Source organism: Camellia sinensis, chromosome 7 (genome assembly GCF_055761805.1).
Source record: "Camellia sinensis isolate YWXY chromosome 7, ASM5576180v1, whole genome shotgun sequence".
Lineage (NCBI taxonomy): Eukaryota > Viridiplantae > Streptophyta > Magnoliopsida > Ericales > Theaceae > Camellia > Camellia sinensis.
Genome location: NC_138967.1, coordinates 52151392 through 52178969, shown reverse-complemented (window position 1 = coordinate 52178969; position 27578 = coordinate 52151392). Strand labels below are relative to the sequence as shown.

The 27578-nt window shown below is 38.4% G+C and overlaps 1 protein-coding gene across 1 annotated transcript in view; it reads right to left on the bottom strand.

Annotated features, from left to right (window-relative positions):
• Positions 1–485: 485 nt before the first annotated feature.
• LOC114314609 (uncharacterized) overlaps positions 486–27578 on the bottom strand; it is a 34993-nt gene continuing 7900 nt past the window's right edge. The window contains exons 6-12 of the mRNA XM_028261082.2: positions 7180–7240; positions 4806–4873; positions 4615–4696; positions 3134–3217; positions 2953–3030; positions 1653–1772; positions 486–893 (exon numbers count right to left, since the gene is read on the bottom strand). Coding sequence (XP_028116883.2) covers positions 717–893; positions 1653–1772; positions 2953–3030; positions 3134–3217; positions 4615–4696; positions 4806–4873; positions 7180–7240 — 670 coding nt within the window. The 3' untranslated portion in view covers positions 486–716. The remainder of the gene's footprint in view (positions 894–1652; positions 1773–2952; positions 3031–3133; positions 3218–4614; positions 4697–4805; positions 4874–7179; positions 7241–27578) is intronic.

Here is a 27578-nt window from a genome sequence, read left to right as displayed (position 1 = left end):
AAGCAAATAACAAAATAGATGAGGGTAAACAACCACCAGCCATGAACATCTGTTGCAATATCTGCCAATACAAATGAATGCAACCAACAGGCTAACACTTCTTTAGCTTATAAGCTCCAAACACTACATATGAAAAGAAGAAAAAAAAATGACTGCAAAGAAAAATGCTTACATTGAAAAACTGCTACACAACCTTGTTAGAGTTTTCAAAACTTAATTTTAAAGCTTTTAAAACTTTTTTAAAAAGCGTAAAAACTAGTCTGATAAAAATAAACACCAAAAAGATATTTTTGAATTTTCAAAAATTATTTCCACCACAAAAAAATAAATAAATAAAAACCCCTATGAAAATAATGATAATTTTTTTTTTATATATTACGTTTAGCAAACTAGTTATACTTGAAAAGTCAACCAAACAGAGATGCACGACTGTGACTTGTATAGCATTATTCTTAATGCAAAACCAAGACGACCAATAATAAAAGTAGAGGCCAGCCAACAATTTTTATTGTGGGGTAACACTTTATAGTAATTTTGAAAAAAAAAAAAAAACCACTCACCAATTTGCATCCATGTATGAAGTAAAACAAACCCCTCAGTCCAAGTCATTACAACAAAGTTGACAATGATGGATGCATTTCAACTAAAAATTATATGAAATATGAAAAAGAAACCTCATGTTTACAGTGTATGCATTTTCAACTTAAAAGTTGGGATTAGAGAACCCCAAAGAAAGGATTGTTTATCGCATTATTCAACTCGGTCCCAGCTTCGTTCAGCACTGCTTTATTGACTCTGTCTCTGGGTAGAAACAAGAACTCACCTCCTTCAATTTTCTCAAACCCACACAGCTCAAGAAACTCGATTCCACCTTTCAGTGCACCAACTCTAGCCTGTCAATCACAATAAACCATCACATATACCCACTAAACAAGAAAAATGAAACGACCCACTTTTCTTTTTTTGGGGTTGGGGGGATGCTACTTTGGCAAGGGTAACAGATTGAAAAATTAAAGGAAAAAGAACAATAATCAACAATGATGAGGTAGCTGATCACCAAAAGTGCCACCATCCTATGTTTACCTAGAACGTGGATCGTTCTAGTACATGGAACGTAAACGTGGTACGTCACATGCTCTAAAATATAGTACAATAGGAATAGACTCACATAGATTACGCTAAGAATTTAAGGTACTGCTACAATAATTTTTTTTTTAACATTTAGACATCCAATAACATGTAGGTTCTTTTTTCCCCCCAAATTAATCATGTAGCAACACATTTCTATGAGCATTATGGCTTATTTTTTATCTTGTCATATTGAAACTTCACTCACCTTAGATTTTAGTTCATTACATTGCATAATTTTTTTACTAAGGAAACCAACATGGAATAATATATTGGGGAAAAAAATTGGGGTCACTTTAGATCACTAAATTAACTATTTTAGCACGTGTAATTTGAATATTAGCATTTTCTAGTGACACAGGTGCCACCCTTAAAGTTGATTTATGACATGAGTTAACAAGTTTGTTAATAGCCCACCTATCATGAAAAAAGGTACAACATTTCTTGGTTTGCAAATTGTGATATTGACTTGCGTGTTCTAACTAACAAATGACTTTCACAATGTCTGTAACAGAAGTCCTCACCTGAAAGGTGGCATTAGTGAGTCTAATTTTACGGAATTTCTCCTCATTGGGATTTGTCGCAACATTCTTCACATAAGTTAAAAGCGTATTAAATGCCGTCTTCACTTTGGCCTCGTCATCCTAGTAACCATAGAAAACAAATAGTAAGTTAGTTACTGAACAATGAAATTCACTAAATTGAACCGGTGTTAGTTCAAATGGCAAAGGAATTGGCATCCTACAACTGTAATATTGTCCTAAACTTGTCAACAGATGCACAAAAAAACAAAAAAATTCATTTTAATTTTCCTATGCAGAGTCCAAGGATGTGTTATTTTCTGGAGACATATAAGCAAACATCTACATAATTATATCTCATTTGTAAAAAGAACGCTGGCTGTTCACCTTAGTACTGAGAGAGCAAGTAAGAAAGCTGCCTGTTTCCCTTAGGGCTAAATGCCTGAGGGACTGAGTCATCAATTACAAGGTAATGACGTTCAAAGTACAACCCTCTGACAGGCCCATTAACAATAAAGAGTAAACATATGTGCAAGTCACCTTCAAGCTGTGTTTGCATCATGAATTTGGGTAGAGGTTTAAAAAGGAAAAGAAAAATGTGAGGGAAATGTGAATGAAATAAAAGCTTTTTTTTTTCATTTCTCTCGCCTTTTTCCAAATTCCTACCCAAATCCATAATCCAAACACAGCCTAAGAGTTACTGAGGACTATAAGCAAAGCAACTTCCATGTGTGCAAGTCAGGTTGACAGTTTAAAGCAAACTTCGGAACTTGCTTGGATTGAAGTAGTGCTACAGTGGAGTAGACACACTCAAAGCAAGAGAGTTTTATTAACATATAGTTTACAATAACAAGCCCAATATCTCATTCTACTTATCATAATCAGTCTTATCAGTACAACTATCAACTATGTAGTAGAATGCAATATTCTTACAACAACTCAGGATCATTCTTGTTGCCGTTCACTCTCCCACTCTTCTTAAGTGGGAAATCAAACAATACTAAGAAGAAAAATATTGCACATGCAAATGAAGGATCAAGTTGGAACCTGATTTTAAGGACAAAAACATAATCAAAACTAACTCAAAAGGACAAGAAACATCTTTCCTTTTTCATTTTGGCATGTAATTTTTTCTTTTTCCTTTTATTTATTTATCTTTATCTCTTTTATGTTTCTATGTTTCTTTATCTGCTTTTGGTTGGAGGTGGGGATACGGTGATTAATACAGGAGCAACCACTATCCACATATTCTTCCCTAGAAAACAAACAAACTATGCAAGTACATGGAATTGTCAGTAATTACCTTATGGTTCTGCTTGAGAGATCGTAGACACTCTCTCATTTGTTCTGCCTTTGTGGCAGGCCTGACTGGCAATGAGCTCTGCAATGTTGATACAAAGACATGCTTACAAACACAAATTTTGACTAGATTTTGCAGACTACCATAGACCCATATTTCACAATTCATTCAGATGAATTCAAACCTTCTTTTCCTCCACAACAGGTGCAGAAGGCTTTGCAGCATCAGGATCTTCTGGTGGCAATCCAAGCTTCCGTCTTCTTTCTGCCTATAAAACATAACTATATTGTTTGAAAAACATTATGATAAATAATCATTAAATCGTTTTGAAGCAGCTTTGAGAAATGACAATTGGATATTTTGTGCCTTCTTAACCAAAACTAGTTATCAATTCAAAATGTTTGAGTTAAGCATTTTGTAATTTCTAGTGCACAAGTGTCAGTTAATGTTTCCTGATTCCAGCTCTATGTGACCATGTCATAGGACACGACTTTGATTTAAAGCTAAAATGAGTTCTTCACAAATGAAGGCATAATATGGCCGGAGACAGCTCCATTTGAACTCTTGAACTAGTCAGCAATCGTGTTCGGCAATTGAGGTCAAAGAACTAACAGGCCACACTTCTTCCTCTCTTTTTCCCCTATTCATTAGATGGAATAGAGCTTATCCTAAACTCCAATACAAGACCTTATTATTGATAACAGCCAACAGTAAACCAACAGAGCAAAAACTCATTGTTAATAGACATCTTTTTATTTATTTTCACATCCTGAAGATAATTCTTGCTTTTAATATATACAAAATTGGATTATGGATTTTTGTCAGAGACCACCTTTATTAAGAGCTTTGACTGTTTTTGAGTTTGTATTTACACTCTCTCTCATACTTTGCCCGCTAAACAAGGAGTTTATTATCATTAAGGTTGACAAAGCAACCAGGTACCACTTGACCTTTAAGGCCAGTGGTTATCCTATTTTCATTTTCACATCTCTTATTTTAAAGGTTGTTCGCATTCAAATTCACCAGTACATTCCCATACTAATGTTACACAACCATTGTGCCAACCTTTAAATAAGCTATGCATGGAAGAACGCAAGGGACCCTCATTATGAGTATCAATCACCTACTTTCACTTCCATTTTACTTTCATTTACGCTACATATATGCTATGGGCTACCTACCAACCACCCCTCCCAAACCCTCCTGTAAGCAGTGCAGCGTTTCTAGTTCAATTCTTACACACAGCTTCCATAATGAAACCCTCTTCTCTTTTTTTTTTTCCAATTTTTTTTGGCACAGCCAAGCATTGCCCTGACATGTGGTGTTTTCTGTTGCATTGTGTTTTCTGGTTACTATTTGTTGACAACAATGCTGTCAGTGCCTATTTGTGAAAACTAAAGTCCTCTAAAATAAATAGTCTCGCAACTCTAAACAATTCTCAGCATGTATTCTTTGTTATATTGTTTGATATTGATGACTCATTATTGTGAATTGATAGAAACATTTTTACTTTTTAAGGTCTTCATGTGCACAAGACTTGGTTCTTCAGAAAGAGCTCAGAACCCCAGATAAAATGTAGGTTCTATCACAAATAGAGAGTACCGTTTGTAGGTAATCAATTACCAAAAAATTAAATTAAACAGAACTCTGGGAAATTGTAAGAACCTTGTCTTCTTCCAATTTTTGTCGAATTTTTTCCCTAGCTCTTCTCTCTTCCTCTTTCTCAGCTTTCCGCAAGGCCATCAATCTGTGAGAGTAGAAAACATCATTTTTTAACAGAGTAAGCTAATATAACTGCATGTTACACCGAACAAGAGTAGAAACTAGAAACAAATGATGTATGAATAATGCTGCACCGTTTTCTTTCATTGTCTTCCTCAATCCGTTTCGCTTCAAGAAGTTCCTTACCCACCCGAATCCTCTCCTAAAGCAAATAAAGAAACGATGTCATTAAATACTTTGAAAGTGGAATTACATTGGCCAGATATAAAAATCACAAATGCAAGATCATGCATCATATATCTGGATAAAAAATTTACAAATCAATTAATCAGAAAGACAGCTAAAGAATAGAAATCAACTTAAGAAGAGCTTTCCAATATGTAATAATCATGGAGCATCCAAAATTGAAAGTATATAGTCACTACTGAATGTGTAGTTACAGAGGAAAACAAATCAAGGCATACAAAGAAGCAAAATGAATATAAAATTGAACAAAAAATTCACCATAAATTATCTCCATAGATGATGAGCTCCCACTCACAGTAAGGCCTAGTTTGGCATAATTTAAAAAAGCCAAAAAGTCAAAAAGTCACTATCCTATTTAAATCACATCATTTTATTTGAATCACATCATCTTTCTACCACATCACTTCAAACCCAACCCATATTTCACGTTTTTTCATAAAAAGTTAAAAGTGCACTTATTTAGATAATCTCAAACAACCCCTTAAGTGTTTTTTCTACTTGTGTTTCAAGTTTGAACAATTTCAAAACAGATACATAATTTTAAGCCCATTCTTGTTCGACGGTCCGGGACAGGGACAGGGACAGGGGCAGGGGGGTTTTTAGGGTTTAGATAGATGCTCAAGAAAGCTCACAAACTTCAAAACACGTGCTTTAGAGTGTATACATATAAATACATATAAATCATAATAAATCATGATTTGAATCGCTAGCTGGTCCAGGCACTCATGTTTAATGAGGATATCCATCAAAAGGCCCACATTAGAAAAACCCAATAGAAAAACCCAAATAATGAACATCAGAAAACACAAATAGAACTAAGTCATCAACAAACCATCCAAAAGATGTAACATTAGAAACAAATCAAATCTAAACTTAATTAGATAAAATAGAAATGGAGCTCCATACAAAATTCCCAGATTGCATATTTCAAGTTCTGGCATCAAAGGCCTTCCTCCCTACCCCTTCTACTAGAAGAACCCTATCCATTATATAATATAATAGCTATATTATATTTTTCTTAAACTGAAGCTATATGGTTGATGTTTAGTACCTCCACATTAAGCGGTTTTTATCATCCAATGTATGTTTCTATCTACTTTGGCATTTTATGTTCATTACTTAATATTAATATCCAGTTCATCATTTCATAGTACAGTCAATAACTAAACTAAGCATTGTATCCCAATCAAATGGGTTTGGGTACATGAATGAATCTTTTTCATCATTCTACTCAATCAATGGCTATTTGCTCAGTTAAATTAAATAAATTAATACTTTTTTTCACTACCACATCCCATGTCAACTTAGGTCTTCCCCTCCCCCCTAAAATCTCCATTTATAGTGATCATATCATTCTTCCTTACCAGTGGCAGTGCATCCATAGGTCTTCATCATTGTACATAACAAAACCATCTTAATATATTCTCTCTCAAATTATTTTCAATAGATGCTACTCCTATCATTTCACAAATATATTAATTTCTAATTCTATCTTTCCTAGTCTTATCACACATCCATCTAAAGCATTTTCATCTCAACTACACTCATTTTATGCAAATAGTGTTTCTTAGCTACCCAGCAATTTGTCCTATAACCCATTCCAGAACATCATTTAATCATAAAAAATAAAAAAAATTACAGTAATAATACAAAATAATATTTTCATTTAGCCATAAATAATAGGCTTGAACACCAATTTCAATATTGTCTCACATCAAACAATAGGGTAAATTACAGGGACACCACCTCCTTTTCAAAAATATCACTTGCAACCCTTAATTTTACTCGCAAAATGAGAAAACCCATAATGAAGTGTTAATAAACCTAACGAAGATAGTGATGCCAACATTCCTTATTCTCAAATACCAAAAAGGCCCTTAATATAAATACAAGATCATTGTTTATTCAAAAATTCCCTCATTAGAAGATGAAAGATGACTATGTCCTTAATAATGCAATGCGTCATTGTAAGCACAATTTGAATTTCATTAGTGTCATAAAAATAAATTTACATTTGATGACATTTAATACGCATTTTAATTCATATCCTCTTACAAAGTCAAAATGAAAGTACGGTAACAATCAACGAACCAATCCTGCTAAAGCCAAAATTACTTTGACATTACGAAACCCAATACTTATTGATAGTTTGACTAAAATTGTGAATAGACAATTTTATTAGATGTTAAATAGCTGTTTCTTTTGTTTGATCGATATGCAGTCAATGTGACAAGGGAAGTCCTTATGTAAACTAAGAAGCACCTTCTCTCTCTCCCTTTCCATACGCTTCTCTTCCTCTTCTTTCTTCTTGCGAGCTCGCTCCCTAAAGCATTGAAAAGATCAATAACAACATTGAGAACATAAGCAACATCAATAACGAGGACAATCATAGTAATAAAATAAAAGAAAAATGGAGGCAAACTTAATATTCAAAACCGCTGGATATGATACATGCAATATATTCAAAACATCAAGTATAGAAACAGAAGCCACATGATTTTCTGAATCTAATAATGTGATCATCTAACCAAAAAGATAAAATTAGATTCAATAGAAAAGGATGGTCAGTATATGTAATTGATAGAAATGAGAAGTCATGTATATGTGACATCAGAAGTCAACAACAGGCAAGCTTACTCCATACCAATAAACCCACCAAACCCTAATGTAGGCAGGTTTCAATCCCATGTCTCTAATACAGCGACCTAAAGATGTTACAGGGCGATAGATAACTTCGTCTGCTGTCAAATCTGATTTAAACAAAGTTACTCTCTCTCTCTCTCTCTCTCTCTCTCTCTCTCTCCACACACACACAGTGAGAGAGAGAGAGAGAGAATTTAGGTTTAACATTAAAAGGCTCTCAATATCAGTTTCTTCTGTTTAATTTGGCCCAACAGCACCCACCCCGCCGCCTCCTCCCAAATGCAAAAAGATTAAAACCTGGTAATATTTTTTTTTTTTGATAAAGAAGTATACTTTATTGAGAACACATCAAAGCAATGTGAAGAATACAAAAATGGAACCTACAAAAGACCAATAATAATTAACTAATCAAATCATCTACAAATCTACAAAAGTCAGCACGCCAAGATCTACTCACACCGCAACCCAACTATGAAGCACAATAAGCAGCTGCCCCTCCAACCATGAAACCGAACGAGACACGTGCTGAAAAATACCCTTATTGTGCTCCAACCAAATCAGCCACATCAAACACTAACTAGCAAGTAGCCAAGCCTTCCGGCGCCTCTTCCCAACCCTCCCCCAGACCAGCTTTGCAACACCAACTTCGGCTGAACCTAAATCACCCCAAAAGTCACAACAATGAGTATTCAAAGCCAAAAAGCGACCGGGCAATGAACAAGCAAATGACTCACTGACTCGGCATCTCCAAAACACATACAACACCAGTGTAGACACAAATTTTAAAACATGAAGTGTTTCAACACATTTCAAAATTTTATGTTACAAATATCCACTGTTTAGTTTTTTGACTAAACAGTGTTGATTATTTGAATAGCAGGTTCTTATTTCCGATCTGTATTTCAGATCGTTAATTACACATTTTATACAAATGAAACCTCCGATTAATGAAGAACAAAATAAACAACAAAAGACAATTTTAAAAAAAAAAAAAAGAAATATTTTATTGAAATTATTATGGGTTTTGAACCCTCGAATACAAAAATACAATTCTTGGGTTTGGAACCCTTTACCTATTCATCGCCATTAGCGTAGGCTCTTCAGTTCTCTAGGCTTCTCTTCTTTTTTTTGTAACGACTTCTTTAGCTCTCAATTTCTTTCTCTCTCTCTCTGATCTTTTCCCTTCTGATTTTCTCATCCCCACGTCTTGTGTGATGGTCCTCATATTTATGAAGGGCCATCAGGTGATAGGAATGTTTCATCTTCAATTTGAATTTCAAATTGAATGATAGCGCCATTTGAATTTTGAATAATAGCGCTATCTGATTAATCGTATATCTTATTAACCGGATTGATGGTTTCATCCTGTGTGGTGTCCTTGTTATAGGCTCTACAGGTGTCATCTTTCGTAGGCTCCACGTGTCATTTGAGCATCTTGAATAACGTTGTTGAGATACAACGTCGTTTTACTTATGTACTTCAACGGATCATATTGATCTTTTTTAGGAAGTGATTACCTACAGCCTTCTTATTATAGGCTCTATGCGTGTCATAAATTTAGTTAAAATTTATGTGCCAACAAATGCCCCTCGTGGCTTGCACAAGTGAATTTTTTCAATTGTGCGAGTCACGACGATTTGGCACTTTTTTTCTAGATGATCTTTCGGTCTTGGATGAGATTATTTCTTTGCTTTGGTCCCTAACCTCTTTTTTTTTTTTTTTTCCATGGGCCCTTTTACTTTTGTTGCATGGGTCTTTTTGTGGACTTGATCTTTTTCATTTTTTTATTTTTTTTTAATTTTCTTGTTATTTTTTTGTTTTTTTTTTTTTTTTAAGGGTCATGAGTAAGGTCCAAGATTTAATTGGACATTTCCTTTTGTGGGCCTCCAACTTGCCACCATTTTTTTTACAGCAGATTTTTCCTAGGTCATTATGAATTTTCCTAAACCATCATGGACCTTTCCTTTTCTAGGCCACCAATTTTTTTAAATTGGGCCTTTTCTTTTGTGGGCCTCCAACTTGCCACTTTTTTTTTATAACAGACTTTCTTTTTTTTCTAGGCCATCATGGACCTTTCCTTTTCCAGGCCACCAATTTTTTTTTAAATTGGGCCTTTTCTTTTGTGGCCTCCAACTTGACACTTTTTTTTTTTTTTTTCTTAGTAGATATATATATATATATATATATTAGGAGTTTGTCTAAATGGAATATGATGGATTGACATTGGTAGGATTTCTAATCCTACACAAACTCTTGCTTCTATGGAGTATTTCAAATCCTACCTAAACTCTTGCTTCTTTGAAGTATTTTAGGAGACCACTACCTCCTTTCTTAAGCAAGAAATTTTTGCTTATATAATACATATCCATGCATGTGGACAATAGATATTTTTCCTCCTACAACTTTGTTCTTCCAGCAGAATTTTTATTTCCAGCAATTTTTCAGCAGCCCTTTTTTATTCTACAAATTTTGTAGTGCATATTGGGTCTTCATCCTTCAAAAGTTGTCTGGCCATTGTCTTTCTTCTTTCCCCAAAAGAAGGCACAAAAGAATTCCTTCAAATTCCTTTTAATCAGGTATACTTTCATCATAATATTTGTTGCTTTCTTTTCACCCCTGGTTTTTACTGCTGCCATTTTTTTGCTGCTGCCAGAAGAGAGTTTTAACACCCATACCAACTTCATGGATGTCACGCTCATAAATTCTAGATGTTTTTTAAGGCATAAGATTTCTTTTCTTCAAGAAAGAACATAACGCAGCAATCTGTCTGGTTTTCTCTTTAACCAGATTTTTTTTTTTAAGACTGTTTTGAGCAACAACCTGTTTTAAGCAACAACCTGTTTTAACCAGATTTTCTTTACACAAGGCATAAGATTTTTTTTAACTCTCTTTAGCAGAATTTTAAGCAACAACCTGTTTGGTTTGTATTTATATTTTTTTTTACTCACAGTAGAATCAAGTAACCAGATTTTTTTTAAAAAAAAAAAAAAATTTCTGCTGCTGCCAGTTTTTTTTTATGAGCCCAAAAATCTTCTATACCCTTTTGTGTAACAGCATATATTTGTTTATTTAGCAGATTTTGCTAAAAAAATATGAACAGACTTTTTTTTCAAAATAATAATAATTATTTTTTTAAGCTTGCTGTCTTTTATTTTATTTTATTTTGTATTAGTAACAGTCCCTTGTATAATTGGTGCTTGGCTTCATAAGACTGTTTTGATCTTCTTTCATGAAGGTCTTTCAACTGGCCATTATGACAACTTCAAATCTTGCCTTACATTGAATTTCCACTTTCTGCTAATTTATCCATCAAACTTGCATCCCTTCTTAGTTTGACAAAGACATTTTTTGTCTGCTGCTCCAATCAGATTCAAGCTACTTTAATGAATTCCACCATTCAATCTCCCCTTTGATCACTTTTAGCATCTGATTGGAACACAAACTTAAGCCTGCTGCTGCCTTTTATTTTATTAGTAATTGGCCCAATTGTACAAAACAACCTTTTTTTTTATTTTTGTATCTAATCTAATCAAAGACTACCCCCTCGTGATTTGTGCAAGTGAATTTTAATTGTACGAATTACGATTTTTTTTTTTTTTTTTGGCAATAGCTCACGTGTTTTTCCCTCTTTTGCAGGCAACACGCAAGGCGTCAGAGTTTGTTTGCAGGTATCATTGCCCCTTCTAGCCTAATGGCAATGAGTGGCTTAAATCCTTGGCAGTGATTGTGTCCTTTCACTCCAATGGCTTGAATCCTTGGCAGTGATTGTGTCCTTCACCCCAATGGCTTGAAACCTTGGCAGTGATTGTGTCCTTTCAATCCAATGGCTTGAATCCTTGGCAGTGATTGTGTCCGTCATCCCAACGGCTTGAGTCCTTGGCAGTGATTGTATTGGTCACCCCAACGGCTTGAAACCTTGGCAGTGATTGTGTCCGTCACCCCAATAGCCTGAAACCTTGGCAGTGATTGTGTCCGTCACCCCAATGGCTTGAAACCTTGGCAGTGATTGTGTCTCACTCCAATGGTTTGATTTCTTGGCAAGGGGCTTTCATCACTTTCTTCACCTTAGATTTCAGTGGGATATTTTAGCAGTTTAACCACATACAATACCGTTGGTGATTTTTTTTTTTTTTTTTTTTTTTTTTCCCTAACTTTTACCTAGGCCGCCCTTTTGGGTTTTCAACCTAGCAGGCTTTTTTTTTTTTTCTTTGCCCTAACTTTTGCCGAGGCCGCCCTTTCGGGTTTTCAACCTAGCAGGTTTTTTTAAGGGTAATATCTCTTCAAGAACCTTGCATTGGTTGGGAGAATGATTCTGTCACCATCCATCGTTATCAACAAATAGGCCCCATTAGAATAAACCTTCTCAATCACTTAAGGTCCTTCCCATTTGGGCTCAAGCTTTCCTTTGGTTCTTCGTGAGACTACTATGGGTGTTCTAACCATTAGTACCAAGTCTCCCTTTTTAAAGGAACGAAGCCTCACTTTTTTATTGAATGCATTTGCCATCCTTTGTTGGTAGATTTCCAAGTTCTGTTGAGCATACAACCTTCTTTCATCCAGGGTCTCCAGCTCAGCCAACCTCACTCTTGCACTTTCATCTTCTGTTAAGGACTCTTGTATTGCCACTCGCAATAATGGTATTTGAACCTCAAGTGGTAACACTGCTTCTCCTCCAAAGACCAACGAATAAGGGGTTTCTTGAGTAGGAGTTCTGTGCGAAGTCCGATAAGCCCACAAAGCTTCTTGTAACTTTTCGTGCCAAGCTTTTTTGTTCTTATCCACCATCTTCTTAAGAATTTTGCACAATGTCTTGTTGAAAGCTTCTGCCAAACCATTGGCAGGTGCATGATATCTTGATGAATGGTTGTTTTTGATTTTGTACTTGGCAAATAACTTGTTCAAAGCATCACTCCTGAATGGCTGTCCATTATCCATGATGATACTTTCTGGAATCCCGAACCTGTAAATGATATGGGTTCTGATGAACTCGAAGACAACTGTGCTTTTTATATCCTTTAAAGCCACGGCCTCTGCCCATTTTGAAAAATAGTCAGTTGCAGCTAGGATGTATCGATATCCTGCTGAAGATGGAGGTACAAAAGGACCAATAATGTCCATACCCCATGCGGCAAATGGCCAAGAACAAGTTGTTAAATGTAAAGGCTCTGGGGGTTGGTGGAGAAAGTTCCCATGGAATTGGCAGACTTGGCATCTTCGAGCATAATCTATGCAATCTGCAATCATAGTCGGCCAATAGTATCCCAACCGTTTTAGCTGCATATGTAATTTAGGACCACTTTGGTGTGCCCCACATACACCTGCATGTATTTCTGCCATTACCTCTTGAATACGCTCCTTGGCTATACACCGCATGAACATTCCATCCAAAGACCTTTTGTATAACGTTCCATCTTTCCACAGGACGAATTTGGTAGCCCTACGTCTGACTTCAATTCGTTTTACTTTATCTTCAAGTAGCCTACCATGTTGGAGGTAAGCTATGAATGGTTCCCGCCAATCCTCCTCGTTTTCTCCTTTCGTGATGACGACCAAGATTAGAACCAAGTCAGAAACCTCTTTTAAAGGTTGTAACACCCTTCTTTCACCTACCGTGATAGTAATTGTTTTGCTATCTGGTAGGGTGAGTGATGCAGCCAAACTTGCAAGTGAATCAGCTCGAGCATTTGTTCTTCTCTTCACATGAAAAATATGTGTTTTCCTGAATTGCGAAAGCAATTGATCAGCCTTTTCATGATACGGGATACAACTTGTTTTCTTAACAATGTATTCTCCACGGAGTTGCTTTACCACCAGTTCCGAATCTCCATACATTGAGAGTTCTTCAATAGGAATTTGTAATGCCAATTCTAATCCAGCAATTACAGCTTCATATTCTGCCTCATTATTGGAGCATCCTTCACTTAAGGCGAAAGAATGGGTGATTATAGCATTGTCTGGAGTCACAAACACAATTCCAATTCCAGCTTTATTGTTTTTAGGATTTTCTTGCTTTTTGCCATCTGGACTCCTTGAAGCTCCATCAAAATACATCTCCCATCCTTTCTGAATTTCTACTTGCATAACCTCTTCATCTGGTAAATCAGTTACTAGAGGTGAGTCATCAGGTATAGGATGTGCTGCCAAAAAATCTACTAGAGCCTGCCCCTGTACAGCTCTTTGGGGAACATATTCAATTGCGAATTGTTGGAGAATTACAGCCCACTTTGTAATTTTCCCTGAAAGTATGGGCCGTGAAAGTATATATTTCAAGGGGTCTGCTCTTGATATCAACTTGACTTCGTGTTCCAAGACATAGTGCTTTAGTTTTTGCAAGGCGAACACCAAGGCAAGACATGTCTTTTTGATAGGGGAGTAATTGACCTCTACCCCAACCAAAGTACGACTCAAGTAATACAAGGCATTTTCTTTCCCATGCTCATTATGTTGTGCCAACAATGCCCCTAACGAACCATCCAAGGCTGTTATGTACAACAAAAGTGGTTTTCCTTTTATTGGGCTCATAAGTACTGGAGGCTTCAAAAGATACTCCTTAATACTATTAAAAGCATTTTGGCACTGCTGATCCCATTCAAATGGAACACCCTTTTTCATCAATCTTGAGAACGGCAAACATCGACCAGCCAAGTTAGAAATAAATCTTCTGATATAGGCCAATCTCCCTTGTAGCCCCTTCAATTCCCTTAAATTTCGTGGAGGAGGCATTTCGGCAATAGCTTTAATCTTGGTAGGGTCAATTTCAATCCCTTTGTTTCGAACCACAAAGAAATTTTCCTGATGAAACTCCAAATGCACATTTTAGTGGGTTCATCTTGAGTTTGTACCTCCTCAAACGTTCGAAGATTTTTTTCAAATCTTCCACATGGTTTTCCTTTTCTTTTGTCTTGACGACAAGATCATCAACATAGCATTTGATGGTGTCATGGAGCATATCACCAAAAATTACAGTCATCGCCCTTTGATACGTGGCCCCAACATTTTTCAGGCCAAAAGGCATTACCTTATAGCAAAAGACTCCTCTCGGAGTCCTGAATGCAGTCATTTCTTCATCTTTAGGTGCCATTTGGATTTGATTGTATCCTGAGTATCCATCCATAAAAGACAAGGTTTCATACCCAGTAGTTGCATCTACAAGAAGTTCAGTGATGGGCAAAGGAAAGTCATCTTTAGGACAAGCCTCATTGAGATCACGAAAATCAATGCAAACCCTGATTTGACCATTCTTTTTCTTGACTGGCACTATGTTTGCTAGCCAGGTTGGATATTTGACTTCTCTGATGAATCCTGCATTGATAAGCTTGTCGACTTCGGCTTCAATTTGGGCTGAAAGCTCTGGTCGAGTTCGGCTCTGAGGCTGTTTAACTGGCTGTTTCTCAGGGTGAATTGCAAGCTTATGAACTGCAATCTCTGGATTAAGACCAGGCATCTCACTGTAGTTCCATGCAAATATGTCACGATACTCCCTTAAAAAGGAAATATATTGCCGAGCTTCTTCTTCCTTTAAATTTGCACTAATGAAGGTTGGTTTGTTTTCTCCTTCATCACCCAGATTTATTTCACGAAGGTCATCCACGGTGGCTTGGCCTCCTGCTTCAAATTCTGTTGGTGCAGGTTGAGCTTCATCTTGGTCAACATCTCCCAACACATCTTGAGTGATAGTCATGTTTACTGGAAATTTTTTCTCATTCCCCTGATAGCCTAACCCTTCTGTCCTGACGGTGATAATACCGCCTTACTGGATAGCCTGCCTCTGTGAAGGTGTTAATGCAAAGTCAAAGGGTGTCATTATTCCTGGTATTTTTTCAGAATCTAAACCAACTTTTACCAACATCTGTGTGATTTCTGCACTAAAGGTAGGCTTCTCAAAACTCGATATGTTTTCTTCTGGCACTTGTTCAACTTTCACTTTCTGTTCAACATCTCCAAATGAGTGGAATATGATGGGTTTCGACCCTTTTCCTTTAGAAGGGACCACAATCTTATTATATTTCTCCACATAGGTGCATTTTGTCCTCCTTAATGGCAATGTGAACTCACCCTTGAGATCCAAAATTGGATTTATTAGGGCTAGAGCCTTTGCCCCCAGTTTCCTTTCGGACTTTGGCACATATCGAAAAGTTCTTTTTGTTGAAATTGGAGTAGACTCTAGAGCGTCTTTGACATTCGGAGTATCTTCAAACTTCTTCACATCTTTTCCCTTTCTTTGTGAAGTCTTTGTATAGAAGCGAGCATCAGCATAGTAGGCCTCTACTTCTCCAAATGGATAATTGTCAGCCACAATTGTCCCCTCTTTTTTGGGTGAAGGCAACGGGTACTTAATACATTGGTGATAAGTTAATGGCACTGCATGATGATTACGCATCCATGGTCTCCCAAGCAAAGCATTGTAAGAGGTGTCTACATCAATAACCAAGAACTCAGTGCTTTCTTCAATATCCCCAAACTTGGTTTGTAATTCAATTTTCCCCATTGGGCGTTGCTCATTCTGATTAAATCCTTGAATGACCAAACGACTTGGGCGAAGTTGTGAAATTTGAACCCCTAATAAATTTAAGGCCCTCCGAGGCAGAAGGTTCACCGCAGATCCTCCATCAACGAGAATTCGAGAAATTTTCACATCATGGATAAGCCCAGTGATAAACAAAGGCCGATTATGGTCTGTCATTTCAGCACACATGTCTTTGTCACCAAAGGTTACCATATCCATGCATGTAGTTGCCTTCTCTTGATTTTTACCCTCAATTTCTTTGTGGAAATCCTCTGGCTTGGACAGGGCATATATTAAAGACTTTCGAAGCTCTGGAGACATTTTTAGTGCGTCATATGCGCTCAACAATGCTGGAATTTTCTTTAGATGAGCTAGTACATCATATTTCACTTGCTCTTCCTCCAGCAAAACTTGTGGAACTTCCGACGTTTGAGGGTCCTGAGGATTTCGTAATTTCCTCCGGTAGGTCAAATAAGTCTGGCATACTTCAGCAACTGCCTTTTCGTTGACCTCAACTTCTTTTATTCCCTCACTTATTTGGACCATGTTAACTGGTCCAGCTGCAGGGTGATCATCATCATCAGTCACTTCTCCATCTTCTTAGAGCTGCATTCTTCTCCCATTTCTTAGGTACCGGGAGTCACGCCTATAAAAGCATTGAGATTCTTCAAAACCATTCTTCATGGCCTCCCAACTAGGCACCACGACTCCATCGAGGGAGCAATACCAGTCAAAGGCAATCCCCTCTAAGGAAAGGGGGAATTATTTTAGGCAAAGTTCTTCATTTTGAGCTGTTTCCCCACACTGTTTCACAAAACGCCTAATATGTTTTTGAGGATCTCCATACCCCTCATATAGGACAAAATTTGGAAGTTCGTACTCTTCAGGAAATGGTGTTTGCTCTACCCATAAAGGGAACAAATCCCTTGGGCGATAAGTGCCCATCTCTTGAAGGTCAAGGGCAGTTTCAATCTTCTCCTCAATTGTGCCTTCTATGAAATCATATGTTTGAGAAGATGTACCTTCGTCATCCAAATGTTCTGACATCTCAATTTCTATTGGCCATGGTTTATAAAATGTCCTATAGAATCGATCAGCCATGTGTCCCAATCTGGGATTGAATGAGGTGGCAGGCTGAAGTACCAATCCGCTGCCCATCCTTCCAAAGAAAGAACGAATTGTCGTAAAAGTAACGCCTGGCTTTTTTACTGTGTTTCCACATTGTGCAAGGAAACGAACCAAATAGCGCCTTGGACAACCTGTCCCATTATATAAAGGAAAACAAGGTACTGCATATCCTCATGGGAACTGAACCCATTCGACCCAATTAGGGAAAGGGTGTCCAGAAATTTGATTTCTTTCAATACTCAAATTTTGATGGGCTTCAAAACTCTCATCTTTCAAAGAGACTGTTACTTTTGCCTGATGTTCCGCTTCCCTTCTAGCTTCAATTTTTGCTTTCTCATCATCACCTGGATTGCGAATGATATGTATTTCTCGTTCTTCAAAATTTACATTCACAGTGATGACATTACAAGGAAAGTCAAAGTGGTCACTTGATACACTTTCTCCATCATATGTCCTAGCTGGGGATGTGTATGGTGAACCATCAGGAGAAAAATCAAGTTCCCAATCTTCATTAGGATCCTCAACTTGAGATGACTTTGCTTGTTTACTTGAATGCTTCAATACTTCATCATCCGACATACACCTGCCATTCACCTCATCATCCTTGAAGTGTAGTCGTTTTTTCGCCTTTTTCACAAGCTCAGAGTCGGACCTACCCCCAGTGTCTCCTTGTTCTGTTCCCCTTACATATTCTAGAGTACTTTGATAGTACATTGGTGGTACTGGCGAATACTCTGGAGAAAAGGCTTTTGGTGTATACTCTGGAGAAGCTGGTGTATATTCTAGAGAGGCTAGTGTGTATTCTGGAAAAGTTTGTGTATACTCTGGTGAGTCAGGTATGCAGATAGGAGATGTAATGCAATCTCCTTACCTAACTTTTGAACTAACTTCACCCTCATCTTTCTCGTCATCACTCAAAACAATGATGGTTAGGCAAGGGGCCAAAGTAAACTTTTCCTCCCTTCTTTTATCAAAGTATGTCTACAACTCCACAGATTGAAATTTTGAAGGTAGAAATTCCTCCAATGTGACTGGGACAAGAGGACCTTGCTCTAACTGCTCATCAGGGACCAATTTCTCCCATTTTTCCTTCTTTGGGTTCTTCTTTCCTTTTCGCTTACTTACTTTGGCTTTTTTCTGTTTCCTAGAAACTTTTGGTTTTTGCTTTTTGGAAACTTTTGGCCCTTGTATTGTTGAATCAACCACACTTCTAGCTTTCACTGTGGCATTTTGTTTTTTCTTCATGCTTTTTGACTGACAAACAACCCATTCACCTTCATTATCATTGTCGATAGTGATTGGGTTAGCAGATGCTTTCTCTTAAGGAAGGAGCTCGATAATCTTAAGAGTCCAAAAGTTCTTGAATTTTATCTTTCAGAACAAAGCACTCTTTTATCGAATGGCTGATCAAACGATGGTAGGGGCAATACTTTGGATCGTTGGTCTTTCCTACCTCATGTGGTCTTTTCACCTCAGGGAGAGCAATCAACTTTTGCTCCAACAGATCTTCAAATAGGTCTTCGACCAGATCATTCATGAAGGAATATTTCTTCTCCAACCTCTCTTTCATAGTCACCTTTTTAAATTCTTTGGGCTTTTTAGCCCCTACTACAACGGGACCCTTCTTTCTGATTTCGATTGCAGCTGCAGTCGAGGACTCAACCCTTTCAACGACCCTAGGCCTCTTTCGTTTAGCTAGATGCAGCTCCATATCATGAGCTTTAGTGCATAGATCATTGAATCCTTCAAAAGTTTGAGCCATAAAAGCCGTAGAGAGCTCATGTCGGAAGTTGTTAAGGCACATCCGAATTAACTCTAATTGCGTAAACTTTTGAGGACAAGCAAATGTCAAAGCTCGCCATCTTGCAATGAAATCTGTAACAGACTCATTGTCACGTTGCTTGGTCTCAATCAGTTCTGGTACTCCAACTCGTCTTTGTGTGTTGCAGAACTGTTTAAGGAATTCCTTCACCATGGAATCCCAATTTAGGATTGATCCCTCAGGAAGATTAGCATACCAAGTAAATGCAAAACTTTCAAACGATTGGACAAATAGCTGCAGGCACAGGGCCTCATTCTGGGCTATTGGCCCGCATCTTGAAAGGAAATGAGCCACATGTTGTCTTGGATCTCCTGTTCCAACAAACATTTTGAAATCTGGTTGGGAAAAACCAGAAGGGAATGGAACAGCATCTACCCATGCTGGGTAAGGTTTTGTAATTATTCAAAAATTCTCATCATCTTTTTCTTTGACTTTCTTTACTTGTCTCCTCACCATATCATCAATCATGGCCATGAACATTGGATTCATACCACCACTGGTTAGATCGAAGTAACAAGGACCATTGCCCCCTGGGGCTAGTGTGCTTTGTATGCCTACGGATGTCCCCACAACAGGTTGTGTCATTTGTTTGGGTGCACTTCCTGATCCTGTCATTTGGGCCTGTAACTGTTGCATTTGCTCCAACATAGCAGCCATTTCCCGTTCTCTTCTCTCAAGTTGTTCTTGTAGGGCCACCACTTTTTCCTTGAGACCTTGGTCTTGTTGGACCTGCGAATTTTCACCTTCTTTCTCAACCTCAGTCATCATAACTGCGACTTTGTTGATATCTCTCAATTCATTGTTTCCAATATCCGTTGAAACAAACGAGATAGAATCATCTTGTTCGTATAAAGGATTATCAACCCCCACAACATTACTCATATTTGAAGCATCTGACTGCGATGCTTTGTTTTGAGCCTGACGAGTTATGGACCTTGTTACAGGCCCTTTTCTTATTCCCTCTATAGATAGTTCAACCAAAGTAGAAATATTTCCCAAGGGTTGCTTACCCTCCACCTTGGATTTTCCAACAAAGACAGGACTTTCAATTTGTTTTTGGGGTTCATCTTTCGAGAGAGCCCTTTCAATAGCTCCTATAACATTTGTTGCCACTGTTCTTAGTTCTAATTTCTTTAAGGCCTTATTTCTTCTTCGCCTTTGTCTTTTCGAAACTGGACCTGATGACATATCAAGTCGAGCCCCTAAGGGCATAGAAGGAACCGTTTGCGTTTCTGCAAATTCCTCATGAACAATCCCTACATTTTTAGAGCGGATCAATTGATGTTGATTCAAATCCCGTTGGGCCAACAGGTGTTCCTTATTCGAACCTTGTCAGGCCAAAGGGTGTTCCTTATTCTGTCGGGCCAACGGATGTTCCTTATTCGAACCCTGTCGAGCCAACGAGTGTTCCTTTGGCTCCTGAGAATTGACTGAGATTTGGTTTGACCGATTTTGTGCTTTGAACAGATCTATCAGTTCGTAGGCCGAAACTGTTTTTTCAACAACAGGGGCCTTTTTTCCATCAACAGGAGTTTGGGTCATCACCCTCCTCCCAATGGCCCTAATGATGGCCATGTTTTCAGCAGAGGCTTTCTTCTGGGCAGACTCCACCATTTTAATGGAGTCTTCTACCTTTTTGAGTAGTTGGGCCACAACATTTTTTGTTGCCCCCGTTGAAGCTGCAACAAAAGTCGTAATTGCAAACTGATTAGCCTTCTTTGCCTGAATTAGAAAGCTCTTCGTTCGAGCTGTGGCCCTCGCAGTTGCATACTGCTTTGACGCTTTCACATAATCTTCGGTAATCTTTCTCAAACTTTCAACTTTCTGGAGAAGTGTGACTTTCTTCGTCACACCAATTACCTTCGGGACAGCCAAGAGCTTTTGCTCTAGAGCCCCTTGGGTGATAGGGGAAAGAAGTGCATCTTTCCAGGATTTCGCTGGTTCTACCTTTGGGACAGCCAAGAGCATTCGCTCCGGAGCCCCTTGGGTGATGGATGCTATCTCTACCCTTGGTGATTTCAGAACCACTGGAGTGTAGGTTTGTCGCTTGACAATTGCTTCAGCATTCCTATAACAAAAGAATACGTCAGTAAGTTTCAACTACATATATATTTTTTTGTTCTTCAAAAGATGGGAGGAGAAATAAGTCTCACTGGGCGTGCCAGAATTTGTAGACACAAATTTTAGAACATGAAGTGTTTCAACACATTTCAAAATTTTATGTTACAAATGTCCACTGTTTAGTTTTTTGACTAAACAGTGTTGATTATTTGAATAGCAGGTTCTTATTTCCGATCTGTATTTCAGATCGTTAATTACACATTTTATACAAATGAAACCTCCGATTAATGAAGAACAAAATAAACAACAAAAGACAATTTTAAAAAAAAAAGAAATATTTTATTGAAATTATTATGGGTTTTGAACCCTCGAATACAAAAATACAATTCTTGGGTTTGGAACCCTTTACCTATTCATCGCCATTAGCGTAGGCTCTTCAGTTCTCTAGGCTTTTCTTCTTCTTTTTTTGTAACGACTTCTTTAGCTCTCAATTTCTTTCTCTCTCTCTGATCTTTTCCCTTCTGATTTTCTCATCCCCACGTCTTGTGTGATGGTCCTCATATTTATGGAGGGCCATCAGGTGATAGGAATGTTTCATCTTCAATTTGAATTTCAAATTGAATGATAGCGCCATTTGAATTTTGAATAATAGCGCTATCTGATTAATCATATATCTTATTAACCGGATTGATGGTTTCATCCTGTGTGGTGTCCTTGCTGTAGGCTCTACAGGTGTCATCTTTCGTAGGCTCCACGTGTCATTTGAGCATCTTGAATAACGTTGTTGAGATACAACGTCGTTTTACTTATGTACTTCAACGGATCATATTGATCTTTTTTAGGAAGTGATTACCTACAGCCTTCTTATTATAGGCTCTATACGTGTCATAAATTTAGTTAAAATTTATGTGCCAACAACCAGTTGACTAGAATATGCTCCAACAAATCAAATTGTCAATAGTCGAAATGCGCCTTAAAGCTGCCGTTCACACAAAGAAAGCAACTTTAGATGGACTACCCGCCACCCAAACACACTTCCACGGAAATAAAACAGCAACCCCACCCACAAGCATGTGATAAAACGAAGACACCGAGAACACCCCTTAGACCTCAAGCAATCCCACACCAAAGTATCCTCCGCTACCCCCCCAAAACCATAATCCATACAAGAACCCCAAAAGATCCACCAATGACCCACCTCCCAATCCTGCACTTCACAACACAAATAAACATTCAAAACCACCAACTACTCTTGCACATGCCCATAAGAAGCCACCGTCACCTCCCGATCAACGGCAATACAAAAAATCAAAAGGAACAGCACCTCTACAAGCATCTCACCACATCACCTATCCCTCCAAAGCCTAACCTTAACCCCCACTGCCACCCAAAAACAAACATTCTTTCAAAACTCCTCCCGCCTAAACCAAATCTCCTTCCACAAACTCCACCCATGAGTCTGCCTCACCCAATCTGTACACCACTCCCCCCACCCCAGCCCATACTTGGCCACCACCACCACTACCTTCCTCCACAACCGCTCTCTCTCCCCCACAAAACACCACAAACCACTTCCCCAAAAGAGCCAAATTGAACACAACCAAACTCCGAATCCCCAAACCCACCCACCCCCTTCTCTCTCTCTCTCCTCAGGAGTACAAACCTAATCCCAAGCTACTACATGATAATGAAAAGACTCTTCACTCCCATCCCATAAGAACTCTAGTTACAATTTCTCCAGCCACTTCGCCACTGCCAAATGGATCACATGAACCGGCATGAAATAAGATAGAATACTAGAAAGGACATTCTCAATCAATGTAACACTCCCCCCTTTCGATAAATACTGACTGTTTCATCCCGCCAACCGCCGCTGCACTCAACCCCCCACCCCATCCCACACCCCTTTCACTTCAAAAGAAGCTCCCAAAGGTAGACACAAATAAGACATTGGGATTCAATAATGAAACTTAAAAAAGAAATAGTAAGTGAAAAAAAATCCAAATAAAGAAATGGAAACTCAATGTTTAATAAAAAGAAAGGTAGTTTCAAAAGTTCCTTACATATTATGCATCTCGTTTCATTATTTTGTAAAGTTAGAGATACTTCATTTTTTAAAATTTTAACCATGGCAAAAAAATAAACTAGTAATAACACAAAAAACAAGGATCAAGTTAGAAACCATAGAAGTAGTTTCATCTTAGAAGAGGAATATGCCCCCCAAAAAAAAAAAATTGCATCTCAAGGTAACTGTTAGAATAGTCATATGTTATTATGTTATTATTTTATTAGTTGAGGTACTATGGTCATATTGTAATATATCTTCATAGAAATATATACTGCTAGAGTAGGGTTGATTTTCACAACTCAAAACCATTTAGTCACACCATCTTCACTTCTCTCTCTCTCTTCCTCTCTAACCCTAACCCTAATATTCAACTCCTGTGCATTCTAACTTGGTATCAGAGCAGAGTTGTTGCCTTCTCGAGTATTCATCAGAATCTAGAGATCATTGTGAGGTGACAGCAATGTGCTGATGTCATCATCCGTACGGTGAGATCAGCATGACATCATCATCCATACGGACAAGTTGGGTTCTCAAGTATAGATTCTTCCTTTTGAGTTCAATGGTGATTTTTGTGAAATTTTTTGAAGCCACTTGATGTAAGTTTTGTATTTTTTGAATGATTTTCGAATATTTTTGGTGAAAAATCGAAACTGCTGCTTCTGCTCTACTTGTGCGAGTTCTACCTAGTGGGCTCATCTCTATAGGGGCCGAAAATCATCCAAGAGGACTTCCTTGAGGTTTGTTTTGAGATTTGGTACTGTTTTGTTGGATTTTTGATACTTTTTTGCCTCTTTCCCTGTTCGGCATCTCTAGGTTTGGTCCCAGACTTCTTTGTTTGGTTTTTTTTGGTGTTATTTGGCTGCTTTGGCTATGTTACTTTGGCTATTTTCTGCTGTTTTCTATTTGGTTTGGTCATAGACTTCTATTTCTGTTGTTTTCTGCTGTTATTTAGCTGATTTCTGTTTGACTACTGTGTGTTTTCCATGGCTGACATCAAACCTCCTGTGGTTAAAGATGATGAGTTGCCTAAGTCTATCACTACCAAGAAACTTAATGGCTTAAATTATCTGGCTTGGGCTCATGCTATTAAAATCTTTTTGCGGGGTAAGAAAAAATCCCATTTTCTTACTGACCTTCCGCCTGCTGTTGATGAAAACACCTATGATGACTAGTGTAGTGAGGATTCTTGTGTTATGGGATGGCTCTAGCATAGCTTGGAACCTCATGTTGCTACTACTGTGGAATTTTGTGACACCTTGAAGGAAATTTGGGACTCCCTTGTTGAGTCATTTTCGAATCGAAGTAGTGTCTCCCAGGTATATGAGTTATATAAGCAGATTTTTGCTACTTGACAGCCTGGTCGTTCTCTTTCGGATTATTACAGTGGCCTTAAGAATTTGTGGGATCAGTTATTACAACACCAGCATTTTGCTACTGATTTAGCACAACAAAAGCGGAATTAGGAGGAGTTTATGATGGCATCTTTACTTGTGGGCTTAGATTCTGATTTATGGGGTTTCAAAGATCAGATCCTTACTAGTGAGACGTTACCTTCCATTGTTGATGCCTATTCTCGGCTATTGCGTTCTTCTTTGGGACAGAGTTCTCCTTCATCTGGTTCTGCCTCTCAGACTTTGGCCTCTTCTGCATTGATCTCTAGTAGTGACGATCGTTGGTCTTCCCGTGGAAGTTTTCCAGGCCACTCAAGTCACCGTGGCTCGCACACTGGGTTTCGTAGTTCCCGTGGTGGTCGTACTTCTCATGGTTCTCATCGTGGTGATGGGCGTGGAAATGGTTCTGTGTCCCTTGGTGATCGGAAGTGTACTCACTGTGGTTCCTTGGGTCATTCTGAGCCTTGGTGTTGGCAGAAGTATGGTAAACCTGATCATGTGAATCAAGTTATGGATTCTCCATCCTCTCAGTCGACACCTTTTCCCTCTGGCACAGTTGCTTCCCCAACTGATTCTCATAACGCACTCACTACTTAACTTAGCAAGCTTACTGAGCTCGTCCAGTCTCTTTGTACTGCTTTCCCTTCATCCTCTACAGCTACAATGGCTGGTTCAAGTAATCTTGCCTGTGTGGCTCAATCTCTCCAATCTTGGCTCATAAACTCTGGAACTAGTTCCAATATCTCCGATAATTCATTTCTTTTCCATACTCTTTATCCTGCTACACATAATATTATTCTAGCTGATGGATCCTCCCGACCTGTTAGTGGCAAGGGTATTCTTCAGCCCACTCCATCTCTCTCTTTACCCTCTAGTCTTTATGTTCCTACTTTTCCATTTAATTTACTTTCTGTTAGTCAATTGATTAAAGCTCTTCACTGTTCCATAACCTTTTCTCCCACTTTGTGTGTTTTGCAAGACCTCCAAGCCAAGAGGATGATTGGTTCGGGGCATAAGAAGGGGACACTGATAGCTCGTCTCGTTCTACTTCTATTGTTTTGAGTGCTACCATGTCTCATTTGCAATGGCATTTTCGCTTGGGTCATCTGTCTTTAACCAAGCTTAAGTTAGCCATTCTTGGCTTGAGTCATGTGTCTAAACTTGAGTGTGATGCTTGTCAGCTTGGCAAGCACCATCGTAGTTCCTTTCATAGTCGTGGTGTTAGTCGTGTGTCCGCGTCTTTTGATGTAGTCCATACAGACATATGAGGTCCATCTCGGACTCCCACTATTAATGGCTTTGTTTATTTTGTTATTTTTGCAGATGATTACTCTCAGATAACTTGGTTATTTTTAATAAAGCAACGGTCTGAATTACCCCAAATAATTTCTAAGTTTTATAATGAAATCTTTACTCAGTTTGGGAAACGTATTAAAATATTCCGATTTGATAATACCTTAGAATATATGCAGTCTACTATGGATCTTTTTTGTGCTAATCGTGGTGCTATTCATCAAACTAGTTTTGTTCACACAACCCCCGAAAATGGTGTTGTTGAGCGGAAACACCGCCATTTGTTAGATGTTGCTCGCACATTGCTGTTTAACATGGACATTCCCAAACAGTTTTGGGGTGATGTTGTGCTCACTGTTTGCTCTCTTATTAACCGCATGCCCTCGGTTGTGTTACAAAACCAGTCTTCCTTCTCTTAGTTATACCCTAATTGTTCCCAGTTTCCTCTTTCTCCTCGTATTTTTGGTTGTGTGGCTTTTGTCCATGTCCTTGATCTGGGCCTGGATAAGTTATCTCCTCGTGCTCGTAAGTGTGTGTTTTTAGGTTATTCTCGTACTCAAAAATGTTATCGGTGTCATTACCCTGAGTCCCATCGGTTCTTTGTCAGTATTGATGTTACCTTTTTTGAGTCCACCCCCTTTTTTTTCTTCATCTGGGCAACAGTTGTTAGTCGATCTTATATCTTGTTGTAAGGGGGAGCCAGCTTCTCCCATACCTACTTTTCTTGCGCCTTGTGTCTCATCCTCCTCTGTTTCACCCTCCACCAATGTAGATCCCTCTTTTTCACCTCCATTTCCTCTCCAAGTTTATCAACGGCCCCAAAATCGTCGCCTTGTTTCTTATGGCTCGAACAGTTCATCTTCTTTGTCAGAGGCTCGTGGCCCTCCTACCGTTCTAGACTCTAATGATCTTCCCATTGCTTTGCGCCGAGATAAACGTGCTCGCACCCAACATCCTATTGCCCATTTTGTTTCTTATGATCGTCTTTCCACTTGTCTTTACTTTTTTGCTTGTAGCTTATCTTGTGTTTCCATTCCCTCTTCTTATGAGCAGGCTATGGAAGCATGCTATAAATGAGGAAATGAGTGCTCTTCATCAGAATCAGACTTGGGACCTTACTCCATTGCCTTTTGAGAAACCTAGTGCTGGTTGTCGTTGGATTTACACTGTCAAGTATCTTCCTGATGGTACTGTTGAGCGTCTTAAGGCCCACTTGGTGGCCAAAGGCTATACACAAACTTATGGTGTTGATTATCTGGAGACCTTCTCCCCTGTGGCTCACCTCAACTCTATTCGGATTCTTCTCTCTGTTGCCATTAGTCAGTCTTGGCCTTTATATCAGCTTGATATAAAGAATGTCTTTCTTGATGGCGATCTCCAAGAGGAGGTCTATATGGATCAGTCACCTAGCTATGTTGTTCCCAGCAGTGAGCATATGGCTTGTCAATTGTGGAAGGCCTTGTATGGTCTCAAGCAATCTCCACATACTTGGTTTGATCGCTTCAGTGCAGTTGTGCTTTCATATGGATTCCGCCGTTCCACTTCTGATCATTCTGTTTTTGTTCACCACTTGTCCACCGGTAGTATTGTTCTCCTTGTCTATGTGGATGACATCATCATTTCTGGCAATGACTCCACCGGTATTGCTGATTTAAAACGGTCTTTAGGTCAGCACTTTCACACTAAGGACTTGGGTCATCTTCGCTATTTTCTTGGGATTGAGGTTGCTCGGTCTTCTCGGGGGTTGTT